This window comes from Mustelus asterias, chromosome 9 (assembly GCF_964213995.1).
Source record: "Mustelus asterias chromosome 9, sMusAst1.hap1.1, whole genome shotgun sequence".
Classification (NCBI taxonomy): Eukaryota; Metazoa; Chordata; class Chondrichthyes; order Carcharhiniformes; family Triakidae; genus Mustelus; species Mustelus asterias.
Genome location: NC_135809.1, coordinates 139,547,277 through 139,561,349, shown reverse-complemented (window position 1 = coordinate 139,561,349; position 14,073 = coordinate 139,547,277). Strand labels below are relative to the sequence as shown.

At 45.1% G+C, this 14,073-nt stretch overlaps 1 protein-coding gene across 2 annotated transcripts in view; it reads left to right on the top strand.

The window, feature by feature from the left end:
• The window catches only part of caprin1b (cell cycle associated protein 1b), a 271,770-nt gene that overhangs the window by 207,375 nt on the left and 50,322 nt on the right, over positions 1 to 14,073 (top strand). For both annotated transcript variants that reach the window (XM_078221064.1, XM_078221066.1), the window contains one exon: positions 3,247 to 3,450. In XM_078221064.1, the coding sequence (XP_078077190.1) occupies positions 3,247 to 3,450 (204 nt within the window). The remainder of the gene's footprint in view (positions 1 to 3,246; positions 3,451 to 14,073) is intronic.

Below are 14,073 nucleotides of genomic sequence, written 5' to 3'. Positions count from 1 at the left end.
AAGAGAGATGTCGAATGCAACATTTACAACCAAGTGTAATTGATAATTGATATTCCAAACCAGTTGTAATATTTGTTGGTCTTTTCTATATGTATATACAGAAACATAATTGCTGTACTGTACCAATCCTTGAAGATTTGTTGAGTTCTTTATAAAAATGGGGAGGAGGTATCTTCAATAAAAATATTTTTAAAAAACCGAAAATGGGCAGTAATTCGGATTCAATATTTTTAAATTTGACCTTCCCGCCCTACCCAAACACACCCACTTCTTTTGGAGAAGTTGTGGGGAGGCTAAAATTACCCCCTTTTCAGAATTTGCCACAGCAAAGCCTCTTTAATTTTTAAATTATATCTTGTCTGAATAAATAGTCCAGGAAGTTAAGTTGGGTATATGAGGAAGGATATATTGGCATTGGAGGGAGTGCAGAGAAGGTTCACCAGGTTGATACCGGAGATGAGGGGTTTGGATTATGAGGAGAGGCTGAGGAGATTGGGTTTGTACTCGTTGGAGTTTAGAAGGATGAGGGGGGATCTTATGGAGACTTATAAGGTAATGCGGGGGCTGGATAGGGTGGAGGCGGAGAGATTCTTTCCACTTAGTAAGGAAGTTAAAACTAGAGGACACAGCCTCAAAATAAAGGGGGGTCGGTTTAAGACAGAGTTGAGGAGGAACTTCTTCTCCCAGAGGGTGGTGAATCTCTGGAATTCTCTGCCCACTGAGGTGGTGGAGGCTACCTCGCTGAATATGTTTAAAGCGCGGATGGATGGATTCCTGATCGGTAAGGGAATTAAGGGTTATGGGGATCAGGCGGGTAAGTGGTACTGATCCACGTCAGATCAGCCATGATCTTATTGAATGGCGGGGCAGGCTCGAGGGGCTAGATGGCCTACTCCTGCTCCTATTTCTTATGTTCTAACAGAACCTGCAATTGATAGTTTGGTTCTTGAACGCACCATGTCATTAAGGGAAGTGTGTGAAATATTCACTTTGGAACACTCCTGGCACCTGGAAACTTTTGCACGTCATAGGGCGAATAATCCCATGGTCACTTTGACATGAAGGGATCAACCATTTGTGGCTACATGTGGTCCAGAATATCTCGATCTCTTTCCATACTTTTTAAGGCCCCAGGAAAAAATATAGTTAGTTCATTCAGGCATGATAATGTGGATGGAAAATCCCGACCTTGTTTATGAAAGGGTGTGCAGGATCATGTCTTGCTCAATCCTTGATGTCAGTTTAGGATCTTAATTTTGTTTCCCATAAAGTTGCATTTTTTGTGATCTGTTGACTGTTTTTGTCTTAAACAGTTGTACTGAGTTTCAGTATTTCCAGTTGGTGAGTTTCAAACAGTTTGCTCTAATTTATTTAGTCCTGTTTATCAATAATCCTTTAATCTTGGCGTACGTTAGTTGCCTTGTTTTTTTTTACATCTGTCCTCCAAGGCTTTTGCTAGATTTTCTGCCTGCTCTGGGCATTAGATAAATTGACCAATGTTCTTGCCACTGATCACTGGCCACTATGTGCTGGAAATGCTTTTGTTTAAATGTTGGGGATGTCTTTCATGGTCAATTAACCCATCAGTACTTGCAGGTCTGCATGGGTGAAATATTTAAAGGTTGTCAAAATTGCTTATTTCAAAGCAAAAAGGAGTAGGAGTAGTGAGAGGGAAGAGAGATAATCTAGCAATATAGTTTTGCAAATCATGTTTTGTGTTTTGGTATTTTTTAGTTGAATTTTAAAAATAAATTTGTAGTTAAAGGAAACTTCCTCCCTCAAAAACCAGAGAAGTGGTACTGCTGCACAACTTCCCATGATTACTGTGGATGATGCTAACTTTTCTGTTGCAATGCTCATGTCCAAGTAGCATGTAATCAGTTCCTGATTACAAAACTGGATGCTAACATTCCAGACTGATCAAAGTGTGTGTAGGTTGTAATGTCAAAATATTGACAAGTGTGATTTAATCCTATAAGAAAAAGCACAATTGTTATGAACTTTAAAAAAAATTAAAACTGCAGCTTTAGTTATTGTGTCACTTGCAGAATCTATTGGGTACGTCCAGCCTGTTCTGCCATTCAGTCAGAATATGGCAGATATGAATCCTTGGTTCTTTAACCTTTAACAATTATATCTATCTCCGTTTTGGAATTACTAGTTGACCTCGGCTCAACCCAGGGGCACAGACACTAGTTTTTTTAAAGTTTAATTATTAGTGTCACAAGTAGGCTGACATTAATACTGCAACAAAGTTACTGTGAAAATCTCCTAGTTGCCACACTCCGGTGTCTGTTCAGGTACACTGAGGGAGAATTTAGCATGGTCAATGCACCTAACCAGCACATCTTTTGGACTGTGGGAGGAAACCGGAGCATCTGGAGGAAACCCACGCAAACACGGGAAGAACGTGCAGCCTCCACACAGACAGCTAATAGCAAAAAAAGTATTGAGAAAAAACTTAGTTGCACAGTGAGTGGTTAGGACTTGGAGTTCATTAACTGAGAATGTGATGGAGGCAGGTTCAATCGAGGCATTCAAAAAGAAATTAAATAAATATCTGAGAGGTAAAAATTTGTGGGGCTACTGGGAAAATTCTAGGGAGTGGCACTTAAGTGAATTGCTCCTTCAGGGGGCCAGTACAGACAGGGACCAAATGACCACCTCCTATACTATAACTCGGCTATGATTTGAACAGCTTTTGATGGGACGGGGGAAGGGGGACATCCACAAAGCAAGTATATTGTTAGACATGAGCATTACTGATTGCATCCATGGAAACATTTGCACTGCCCACAGTAATCACAGAAATTTTATCTTTTGCTTCATGGGAAAGAAAAAAGCTTCTACAGATTTATTTTAAAAACTCACTCAATTAAGAAAAAACAAAATAACAATGATTTGCAAAACCATAATGCTTGGTATGTCTTTCTTCCCATCCAGAGTTCAAACTTTCTGTTACCATCTGTGTGGAGAGATCTCTGAACAGCCTAACTCAAATTTAGGATTATGCCCCCCTTGTTCTGAACTCTCCCACCAAAGAAATTAATTTCACTATCAACCATATGAAATCCTTAAATAAACTTAAAACAATTCCAAGTGTATTTTGTTAATACCGTTAGCATTATTCACAATGAATGAAATTATTCACGGTTGCATCATTCTTCATTTAAGTCCTATCTTGGAGACTAGTCATGACTTTAAATTACAATGTATTGAACTACTGTTTATTTCTTTACTGCATAGTGGTTAGTCCTTACCATGCATCTCAAGACCAAACACATCCCGCTGGAACAACTCATCAGCAGTTATCCCAACAGCCTCAACAGAACGCAGGCTTTGCACGCACAGGACAGGCTTTCTACAACAGCAGGGGCGTGTCACGTGGTGGCCCACGCAACGCACGAGGAGGAATGAATGGCTATCGGGGCCCTGCTAATGGATTCAGAGGTGTGAAACAGCTTCTTCTGTCTTGCATTTTGGGCATAATTTAACTGGTAAAGATTAGAACAAAAATTGTTTCCTGGTCAAACTGAAATATGTTCATGTATAGTATATAAAATGGGCCTGAATTTGCTGCAGCAGGACATCAATCAGTATCTGCCATGAGTTAGACTTGTCCCTGCACCCTTCCGTTCAAACATGGGCTTAGAAAGGTGCTTAAAAATGCAAGCTAATCACAGCAAAGTGAGGGAAGCAGGGCACCTGGGACTTGAATGAAGGGCAACCAATAGGGTATCTATCTAACCAATAAGATTAAAGAATTGGTAAAATAAACACAGGAAGGACTAAGAAGGAGTGTGGACCTAATATCCAGTCAGGTACAGAAGCAAAAATATGTTCACCATTAATAACTGCCCCTAAATATAATGCGATAACTATTAATTGCTTGTCCATAGCGAAGCAGTGAAATGTAAAAACGTTAACAGTGGATTGTGCAACTCAGGGAACATCTTCTGGATATTTGAACTTAACCACACATCTCCTCCTCCTCCTCCCCCAGTGAATTGTTTTAATTGTCCACCACCATTCTTGACTGGATGTGGCAGCACTGCAGAGCTTAGATCCGATCCATTAGTTGTGGGATCACTTAGCTCTGTCTATCACTCGCTGTTAATGCCGTTTGGTATGCAAGTAGTCCTGTTTTTTTAGCTTCGCCAGGTTGACACCTCACCTTTGGGTCTGCTTGGTGCTGCTCCTGGCATGCTCTCCTGCACTCTCTATTGAACCAGGGTTGATCCCTTGGCTTGGTGAAAATGGTTGAATTGTGGACATGCTGGACCATGAGGTTACACTTGTGCTGGTGTACAGTTCCACTGCTGTTGGTGGCCCACAGGCCTCATGGATGCCCAGTCTTGAGTTGCTAGATAGGTTCGAAGTCTGTCCCATTTAGCACAGTATAGTGCCCCACAACACAATGGAGGTTATTCTAATGTGAAGGCAGAACAAGGACTGTTCGTGGGTCACTCTTACCGATATTGTCATGGACAGATGCATCTGCAGCCGGCAGATTGGTATGGATGAGGTAGTAAGGAAAAAAGTAATAAAGTCTAATTTAGGGTTGCTGTTACTTGGAATGCACGGAGTGCTGCAAATAAGATTGATGAGTCGCCACGTGGATGTTGTGGCTGTAATAGAGACCTAGCTCAAAGAAAGACAGGACTGGTGTTAAGTATTCCTGGATACAAAGTGTTCAGGAAAGAATGGAGAGCAGGAGGGTAGCATTGGAGAGCATTACAGTGCTGGAGAGAGAGGATATCGCAGGGGAGTCTAAGATAGAATCTGTTTGGATAGAGCGAAGGAACAAAAAATGTAATTACATTGTTCAGTGTGGCAACTAATTAATGGGAAAAGACACAGAAGAATAAATTTGCCAGGAAATTGCAGAGAAGTGCAAAAACGAAGTGCAGCAGGATCTTGATCAATTAGGCCAATGAGCTGACAAATGGCAGATGCAGTTTAATTTAGATACATGCAAGGTGATGCATTTTGGTAGATTGAACCAGGGCAGGGCTTACTCAGTTAATGGTAGGGCGTTGGGGAGAGTTACAGAACAAAGAGATCTAGGAGTGCAGGTTCATAGCTCCTTGAAAGTGGAGTCACAGGTGGATAGGGTGATAAAGAAGGCATTTGGCATGCTTGGTTTCATTGATCGGGATATTCAATACAGGAGTTGGGACGTCTTGTTGAAGTTGTACAAGACATTTGTAAGGTCACGCTTGGAATATTGTGTACCGTTCTGGTCATCCTATTATAGAAAGGATATTATTAAACTAGAAAGAGTGCAGAAAAGATTTACTAGGATGCTACTTGATGTTTGAGTTATAAGGAGAGGCTGGATAGACTGGGACTTTTTTCTCTGGAGCGTAGGAGGCTGAGGGGTGATCTTATAAAGATCTATAAAATAATGAGGGGCACAGATCAGGTCGATAGTCAACATCTTTTCTCAAAGATAGGGGAGTCTAAAACTAGAGGGGCATAGGCTTAAGGGGAGAGATGCAAAAGTGTCCAGAGGGGCAATTTTTTCTCACACAGGGTGGTGAGTGTCTGGAATGAGCTGCCAAAGGTAGTAGAGGCAGATACAATTTTGTCTTTTAAAAAGCGTTTAGACAGTTACATGGGTAAAATCGGTATAGAGCGAAATGGGCCAAACGTGGGCAATTGGGACGAGCTTAATGGTAAAAACTGGGCAGCATGGACAAGTTGGGCCGAAGGGCCTGTTTCCATGCTGTAAACCTCTTCTGACTCTGAATTATCCTGATACTTAATGATCAGGGGCTGTAGCTCTCCAGTTTGGAACCTGACAGGTGGCAATCCTACCACATCTAGTCGTGAATGGTGGTGGATAATTAAACAACTAACTGGAGGAGGCTACACTGATGTCCCCATCCTCAATGATAGAGGAATCCAAAATATCAGCCCAAAAGCGAAGGCCAAATCATTTGCAATCATCTTCAGCCAGCAGTGTCCAGTTAATGGTCCATTGCAGCTTTCTCCTGAGGTCCCCAACATCGCGGATGCTAATATTTAGCAAATTCGATTCACTCCATGTGATATCAAGAAATGGCTACTAATAACATCCTGCAAATAATACAGAAGACTTATGCTCAAGAGCTAGCTGTGCTCCTAACTAAGCTGTTCCAGTACAGCTACGACACTGGCATCGACCCAGCAATGTAGAAAAGCCAGGTAAGTGCTGATCACATAAGCAGGACAACCCCAATCCAGCCAATTATCTTCCCTGCTCGATCATGAGCATAGATGTAAGGTGGCTTTAAGCATTTTAATTTATTTACAGAATGTGGGCATCGCTGGTTAAGCCAGCATTTATTGCCCATCCCTAACTGCCCTCTGAAATGGAGTGTAGTTACAAGACAACCATATTGCTGGAGTCAGGGGTTGTCCTGCATCGTCGATGGAGACGGGAGAGGTTCCGGAGGATTGCAGATGTGGTCCCTATATTCAAGAAAGGGAACAGGGACAGCTCGGGAAATTACCGACCGGTGAGTCTAACCTCAGTGGTTGGTAAGTTGATGGAGAGGATCCTGAGAGACAGGATTTATGATCATCTAGAGAAGTTTAGTATGATCAAAAGTAGTCAGCACGGCTTTGTCAAGGGCAGGTCGTGCCTTACGAGCCTGGTTGAGTTCTTTGAAAATGTGACCAAACACATTGACGAAGGAAGAGCGGTGGATGTGGTCTATATGGACTTCAGCAAGGCGTTCGATAAGGTCCCCCATGCAAGACTTCTTGAGAAAGTGAGAGGGCATGGGATCCAAGGGGCTGTTGCCTCGTGGATCCAGAACTGGCTTGCCTGCAGAAGGCAGAGAGTGGCTGTGGAGGGGTCTTTCTCTGCATGGAGGTCAGTGACCAGTGGAGTGCCCCAGGGATCTGTTCTGGGACCCTTGCTGTTTGTCATTTTCATAAATGACCTGGATGAGGAAGTGGAGGGATGGGTTGGTAAGTTTGCTGACGACACCAAGGTAGGTGGTGTTGTGGATAGTTTGGAGGGATGTCAGAAGTTGCAGCGAGACATAGATAGAATGCAAGACTGGGCGGAGAAGTGGCAGATGGACTTCAACCCGGATAAGTGTGTTGTGATCCATTTTGGCAGATCCAATGGGATGAAGCAGCAGTATAATATGAAGGGTACCATTCTTAGCAGTGTAGAGGATCAGAAGGACCTTGGGGTCCGGGTCCATAGGACTCTTAAATCGGCCTCGCAGGTGGAGGATGCGGTCAAGAAGGCGTACGGCGTACTGGCCTTCATTAATCGAGGGATTGAGTTTAGGAGTCGGGAGATAATGCTGCAGCTTTATAGGACCCTGGTTAGACCCCACTTGGAGTACTGCGCGCAGTTCTGGTCACCTCATTACAGGAAAGATGTTGAAGCCATTGAAAGGGTGCAGAGGAGATTTACAAGGATGTTGCCTGGATTGGGGGGCATGCCTTATGAGGATAGGTTGAGGGAGCTTGGTCTCTTCTCCCTGGAGAGACGAAGGATGAGAGGTGACCTGATAGAGGTTTACAAGATGTTGAGAGGTCTGGATAGGGTAGACTCTCAGAGGCTATTTCCAAGGGCTGAAATGGTTGCTATGAGAGGACACAGGTTTAAGGTGCTGGGGGGTAGGTACAGAGGAGATGTCAGGGGTAAGTTTTTCACTCAGAGGGTGGTGGGTGAGTGGAATCGGCTGACGTCGGTGGTGGTGGAGGCAAACTCGTTGGGGTCTTTTAAGAGACTTCTGGATGAGTACATGGGATTTAATGGGATTGAGCGCTATAGATAGGCCTAGAGGTGGGGATGTGATCGGCGCAACTTGTGGGCCGAAGGGCCTGTTTGTGCTGTGGCTTTCTATGTTCTATGTTCTATATGTAGGCAAGATTTCCTTCCCTAAAGGACATTAATGAACTAGATGGGTTTTTACAGCAATTAACAATGGCTTCATGGTCATTATTGGACTTCTAATTCCAAATTTTTATTGAATTCACGTTTCACCATCTGCCATGGGTCCCCAGATCTTGCCCTGGGTCTCTGGATTACTAGTCTAATGACAATACCTCTGTGCCACTGCCTTTACTATTCAGCAACATCTACAGAGCAGTGTCCTGCTCACTAATGCTCAGTTTGAGCCACTCAGCCCCTGACCTCATTACACCCTTGGTCCAAACATGAATTAAAGTATGAACTCGATGTGAAGTGAGAATAACTCTTTGAGATCAAGGCAGCATTTAACCAAGTGTAGCCTCATGGAGCCCTAGCAAAACTGGATTCAATGAAAATCGGGAAAAATCTCCATTGGCTGAAGTTATTGCCAGGATGTCTCTGAACGGACAGAAAGCATTCTGAAGCGAGAGGGTGAACAGCCAGAGGTCGTGGTACGTATTGATACGAACAACATAGGTAGGAAGAGTGATGAGGTCCTGCAGCAGCAGTTTAGGGAGTTTGCTAGAAAGTTAAGAAGCAGGACCTCTAGGGTTGTAATGTCAGGATTGCTCCCTGTTCCAAGTGCTAGTGAGGCTAAGAATAGGAAAATGGTGCAGCTCAACACGTGGCTAAACAGCTGGTGTAGGAGGGAGGGTTTCAGATATCTGGACCATTGTGGTCTCTTGCGGGGCAGATGGGACCTGTACAAGAAGGATGGGTTGCATCTAAACTGGAAGGACATAAACATTCTGGCCGGGAAGTTTGCTAGTGTCACACAGGAGGATTTAAACTAGTTTGGCAAGGGGGTGGGAACCAAAGCAAAGGTGAATTAGCTGAAGGGGAACCAGAAAGTAGGGCCAGTAAGATTCAGAGAAACAGCAGGCAGGGTGGGGTTTCTAATCAGAGGGTCTGGTGGACTGAAGTGCATTTGTTTTGATGCGAAAAGTGTAACAGGTAAGGCAGTTGAACTTAGAGCTTGGATTAGTACTAGAAACGACAATGTTGTTGCCATTACAGAGACTTGGTTAAGGGAAGGACAGGATTGGCAGCTTAACATTCCAGGATACAGATGTTTCAGGCGGGATAGAGGGGGATGTAAAAGGGGTGGGGGAGTTGCACCAGTGGTTAAGGAGAATATCACAGCTGTACTGCGGGAGGACACCTCGGAGGGCTCATACAGTGAAGCAATATGGGTAGAGCTCAGGAATAGGAAAGGTGTAGTCACAATGTTGGGGGTTTACTATAGGCCACCCAACTGCCAGCGGGAGATAGAGGAACAGTTATGTAGGCAGATTTTGCCAAGGTGTGAAAGTAACAGGATTGTTTTGGTGGGAGATTTTAACTTCCCCTATGTTGACTGGGACTCATTTAGTGCTCGGGGCGTGGATGGGACAGAGTTTGTAAGGAGCATCCAGAAGGGCTTCTTGAAACAGTATGTAGATAGTCCAACTAGGGAAGGGGCCATACTGGATCTGGTATTGGGGAATGAGCCCAGCCATGTGGGCGATGTTGCAGTTCGAGAACAGTGACCACAATTCAGTAAGCTTTAAGGTATTGATAGAATATAGAAAAACTACAGCACAAACAGGCCCTTCGGCCCACAAGTTGTGCCGAACACATCCCTACCCTCTAGACCTACCTATAACCCTCCATCCTATTAAGCTCCATGTACTCATCCAGGAGTCTCTTAAAAGACCCTATTGAGTTCACCACCACCACCCCTGACGGCAGCCGATTCCACTCGCCCACCACCCTCTGTGTGAAACACTTACCCCTAACATCTCCCCTGTACCTACCCCCCAGCACCTTAAACCTGTGTCCTCTCGGAGCAGACATTTCCACCCTGGGAAAAAGCCTCAGAGTCCACCCGATCTATGCCTCTCAACATCTTATACACCTCTATTAGGTCTCAAAGAACAAAGAACAGTACAGCACAGGAAACAGGCCCTTCGGCCCTCCAAGCCTGTGCCGCTCCTTGGTCCAACTAGACCAATCGTTTGTATCCCTCCATTCCCAGGCTGCTCATGTGACTATCCAGGTAAGTCTTAAATGATGTCAGCGTGTCTGCCTCCACCACCCTACTTGGCAGCGCATTCCAGGCCCCCACCACCCTCTGTGTAAAAAACGTCCCTCTGATATCCGAGTTATACTTCTCCCCTCTCAGCTTGAGCCCGTGACCCCTCATGATCGTCACCTCCGACCTGGGAAAAAGCTTCCCACTGTTCACCCTATCTATACCCTTCATAATCTTGTATACCTCTATTAGATCTCCCCTCATTCTCCGTCTTTCCAAGGAGAACAACCCCAGTCTACCCAATCTCTCCTCATAGCTAAGACCCTCCATACCAGGCAACATCCTGGTAAACCTTCTCTGCACTCTCTCTAACGCCTCCACGTCCTTCTGGTAGTGTGGCGACCAGAACTGGATGCAGTACTCCAAATATGGCCTAACCAGCGTTCTATACAGCTGCATCATCAGACTCCAGCTTTTATACTCTATACCCCGTCCTATAAAGGCAAGCATACCATATGCCTTCTTCACCACCTTCTCCACCTGTGTTGCCACCTTCAAGGATTTGTGGACTTGCACACCTAGGTCCCTCTGTGTTTCTATACTCCTGATGACTCTGCCATTTATTGTATAACTCCTCCCTACATTATTTCTTCCAAAATGCATCACTTCGCATTTATCCGGATTAAACTCCATCTGCCACCTCTCCGCCCAATTTTCCAGCCTATCTATATCCTGCTGTATTGCCCGACAATGCTCTTCGCTATCTGCAAGTCCAGCCATCTTCGTGTCATCCGCAAACTTGCTGATTACACCAGTGACACCTTCTTCCAAATCATTTATATATATATATATCACAAATAGCAGAGGTCCCAGTACAGAGCCCTGCGGAACACCACTGGTCACAGACCTCCAGCCGGAAAAAGACCCTTCGACCACTAGCCTCTGTCTCTTTTTGGCCAAGCCAGTTCTCCACCCATCTAGCCACTTCTCCTTGTATCCCATGAGCCTTAACCTTCTTAACCAACCTGCCATGTGGGACTTTGTCAAATGCCTTACTGAAATCCATATAGACAACATCCACGGCTCTTCCTTCATCAACCGTTTTTGTCACTTCCTCAAAAAACTCCACCAAATTTGTAAGGCACGACCTCCCTCTTACAAAACCATGCTGTCTGTCACTAATGAGATTGTTCCGTTCTAAATGCACATACATCCTGTCTCTAAGAATCCTCCCCAAAAACTTCCCTACCACGGACGTCAAGCTCACCGGCCTATAATTTCCTGGGTTATCCCTGCTACCCTTCTTAAACAACGGGACCACATTCGCTATCCTACAATCCTCAGGGACCTCACCCGAGTCCAAAGAAGCGACAAAGATTTCCGTCAGAGGCCCAGCAATTTCACCTCTCGTCTCCCTGAGCAGTCTAGGATAGATGCCATCAGGCCCGGGGGCTTTGTCAGTTTTAATGTTCCCTAAAAAACCTAACACTTCCTCTCTTGTAATGGAGATTTTCTCTAACGGGTCAACACCTCCCTCCGAGACACTCCCGGTTAACACGCCCCTCTCCTTCGTGAATACCGATGCAAAGTATTCATTTAGGATCTCCCCTATTCCCTTGGGTTCTAAGCATAATTCCCCTCCTTTGTCCCTGAGAGGTCCGATTTTCTCCCTGACAACTCTTTTGTTCCTAACGTATGAATAGAATGCCTTAGGATTCTCCTTAATCCTGCCTGCCAAGAACATCTCGTGACCTCTTTTTGCCCTTCTAACTCCCCGTTTGAGTTCTTTCCTACTCTCTCTGTATTCCTCCAGAGCTCCATCTGTTTTCAGTTGCCTGGACTTAACGTACGCCTCCCTTTTCATTTTAATCAGATCCTCAGGTTTCCTGGTTATCCACGGCTCTCAAATCCGACCTTTCCTATCTTTCCTTTTTACAGGCACATGCCTATCCTGCAGCCTTATCAATAGTTCCTTAAAAGACTCCCACATGCCAGACGCAGACTTACCCTCGAACATCCTCTCCCAATCAACATCCACCAATTCCTGCCTAATCCGGCTATAGTCAGCCTTCCCCCAATTTAGCACCCTGCCCGTAGGACAGCACTCATCCTTGTCATAAGAACATAAGAAATAGGAGCAGGAGTAGGCCATCTAGCCCCTCGAGCCTGCCCCGCCATTCAATAAGATCATGGCTGATCTGACGTGGATCAGTACCACTTACCCGCCTGATCCCCATAACCCTTAATTCCCTTACCGCTCAGGAATCCATCCATCCGCGCTTTAAACATATTCAGCGAGGTAGCCTCCACCACCTCAGTGGGCAGAGAATTCCAGAGATTCACCACCCTCTGGGAGAAGAAGTTCCTCCTCAACTCTGTCTTAAACCGACCCCCCTTTATTTTGAGGCTGTGTCCTCTAGTTTTAACTTCCTTACTAAGTGGAAAGAATCTCTCCGCCTCCACCCTATCCAGCCCCCGCATTATCTTATAAGTCTCCATAAGATCCCCCCTCATCCTTCTAAACTCCAACGAGTACAAACCCAATCTCCTCAGCCTCTCCTCATAATCCAAACCCCTCATCTCCGGTATCAACCTGGTGAACCTTCTCTGCACTCCCTCCAATGCCAATATATCCTTCCTCATATAAGGGGACCAATACTGCACACAGTATTCCAGCTGCGGCCTCACCAATGCCCTGTACAGGTGTATCAAGACATCCCTGCTTTTATATTCTATCCCCCTCGCAATATAGGCCAACATCCCATTTGCCTTCTTGATCACCTGTTGTACCTGCAGACTGGGCTTTTGCGTCTCATGCACAAGGACCCCCAGGTCCCTTTGCACGGTAGCATGTTTTAATTTGTTTCCATTGAGATAGTAATCCCATTTGTTATTATTTCCTCCAAAGTGTATAACCTCGCATTTATCAACGTTATACTCCATTTGCCATATCCTCGCCCACTCACTCAGCCTGTCCAAATCTCTCTGCAGATCTTCTCCGTCCTCCACACGATTCACTTTTCCACTTATCTTTGTGTCGTCTGCAAACTTCGTTACCCTACACTCCGTCCCCTCCTCCAGATCATCTATATAAATGGTAAACAGTTGCGACCCGAGTACCGATCCCTGCGGCACGCCACTAGTTACCTTCCTCCAACCGGAAAAACACCCATTTATTCCGACTCTTTGCTTTCTGTCGGATAGCCAGTCCCCAATCCACTTTAACACACTACCCCCAACTCCGTGTGCCCTAATCTTCTTCAGCAGCCTTTTATGGGGCACCTTATCAAACGCCTTATGGAAATCCAAAAACACCGCATCCACCGGTTCTCCTCCATCAACCGCCCTAGTCACATCTTCATAAAAATCCAACATGTTCGTCAAGCACGACTTTCCCCTCATGAATCCATTGTCCATTACTATCCTAAAGTTAACAGAGTTGTGGTCACTATTTGCCACATGTTCCCCTACCGAAACTTTGACGACCTGACCGGGCTCATTTCCCAGAACTAGGTCCAGTATAGCCTCCTCTCTAGTCGGCCTATCTACATACTGTTCCAAAGAACCTTCCAGTACGCATTTTACAAATTCCTCCCCGTCCGGACCCCCAGCTCTAAGCACTTTCCAGTCTGTGCCATCCTTCGTCTCTTCAAGGAGAAAAGACCGAGCTCCCTCAGCCTATCCTCATAAGGCATGCCACTCAATCCAGGCAACATCCTTGTAAATCTCCTCTGCACCCTTTCAATCTTTTCCACATCCTTCCTATAGTGAGGCGACCAGAACTGAGCGCAGTACTCCAAGTGGGGTCTGACGAGGGTCTTATATAGCTGCATCATTATCTTTATGATGTGGTGTTGTGAGACTCATTATCTTTATCCATCATTGATAATTGTAGTCCTCAAATTAAGGTGCTAAATTGGGGGAAGGCTAATTACAACAATATTAGACAGGAACTGAAGAATGTAGATTGGAGACAGATGTTTGAGGGCAAATCAACATCTGGCATGTGGGAGGCTTTCAAGTGTGAGTTGGTAGGGATTCAGGACCGGAACATTCCTGTAAGGATGAAGGATAACCTTGGATAACGAGAGATATTGTGAGCCGAGAGAAAAAGGAAGCATTTGTCAAAGCTAGG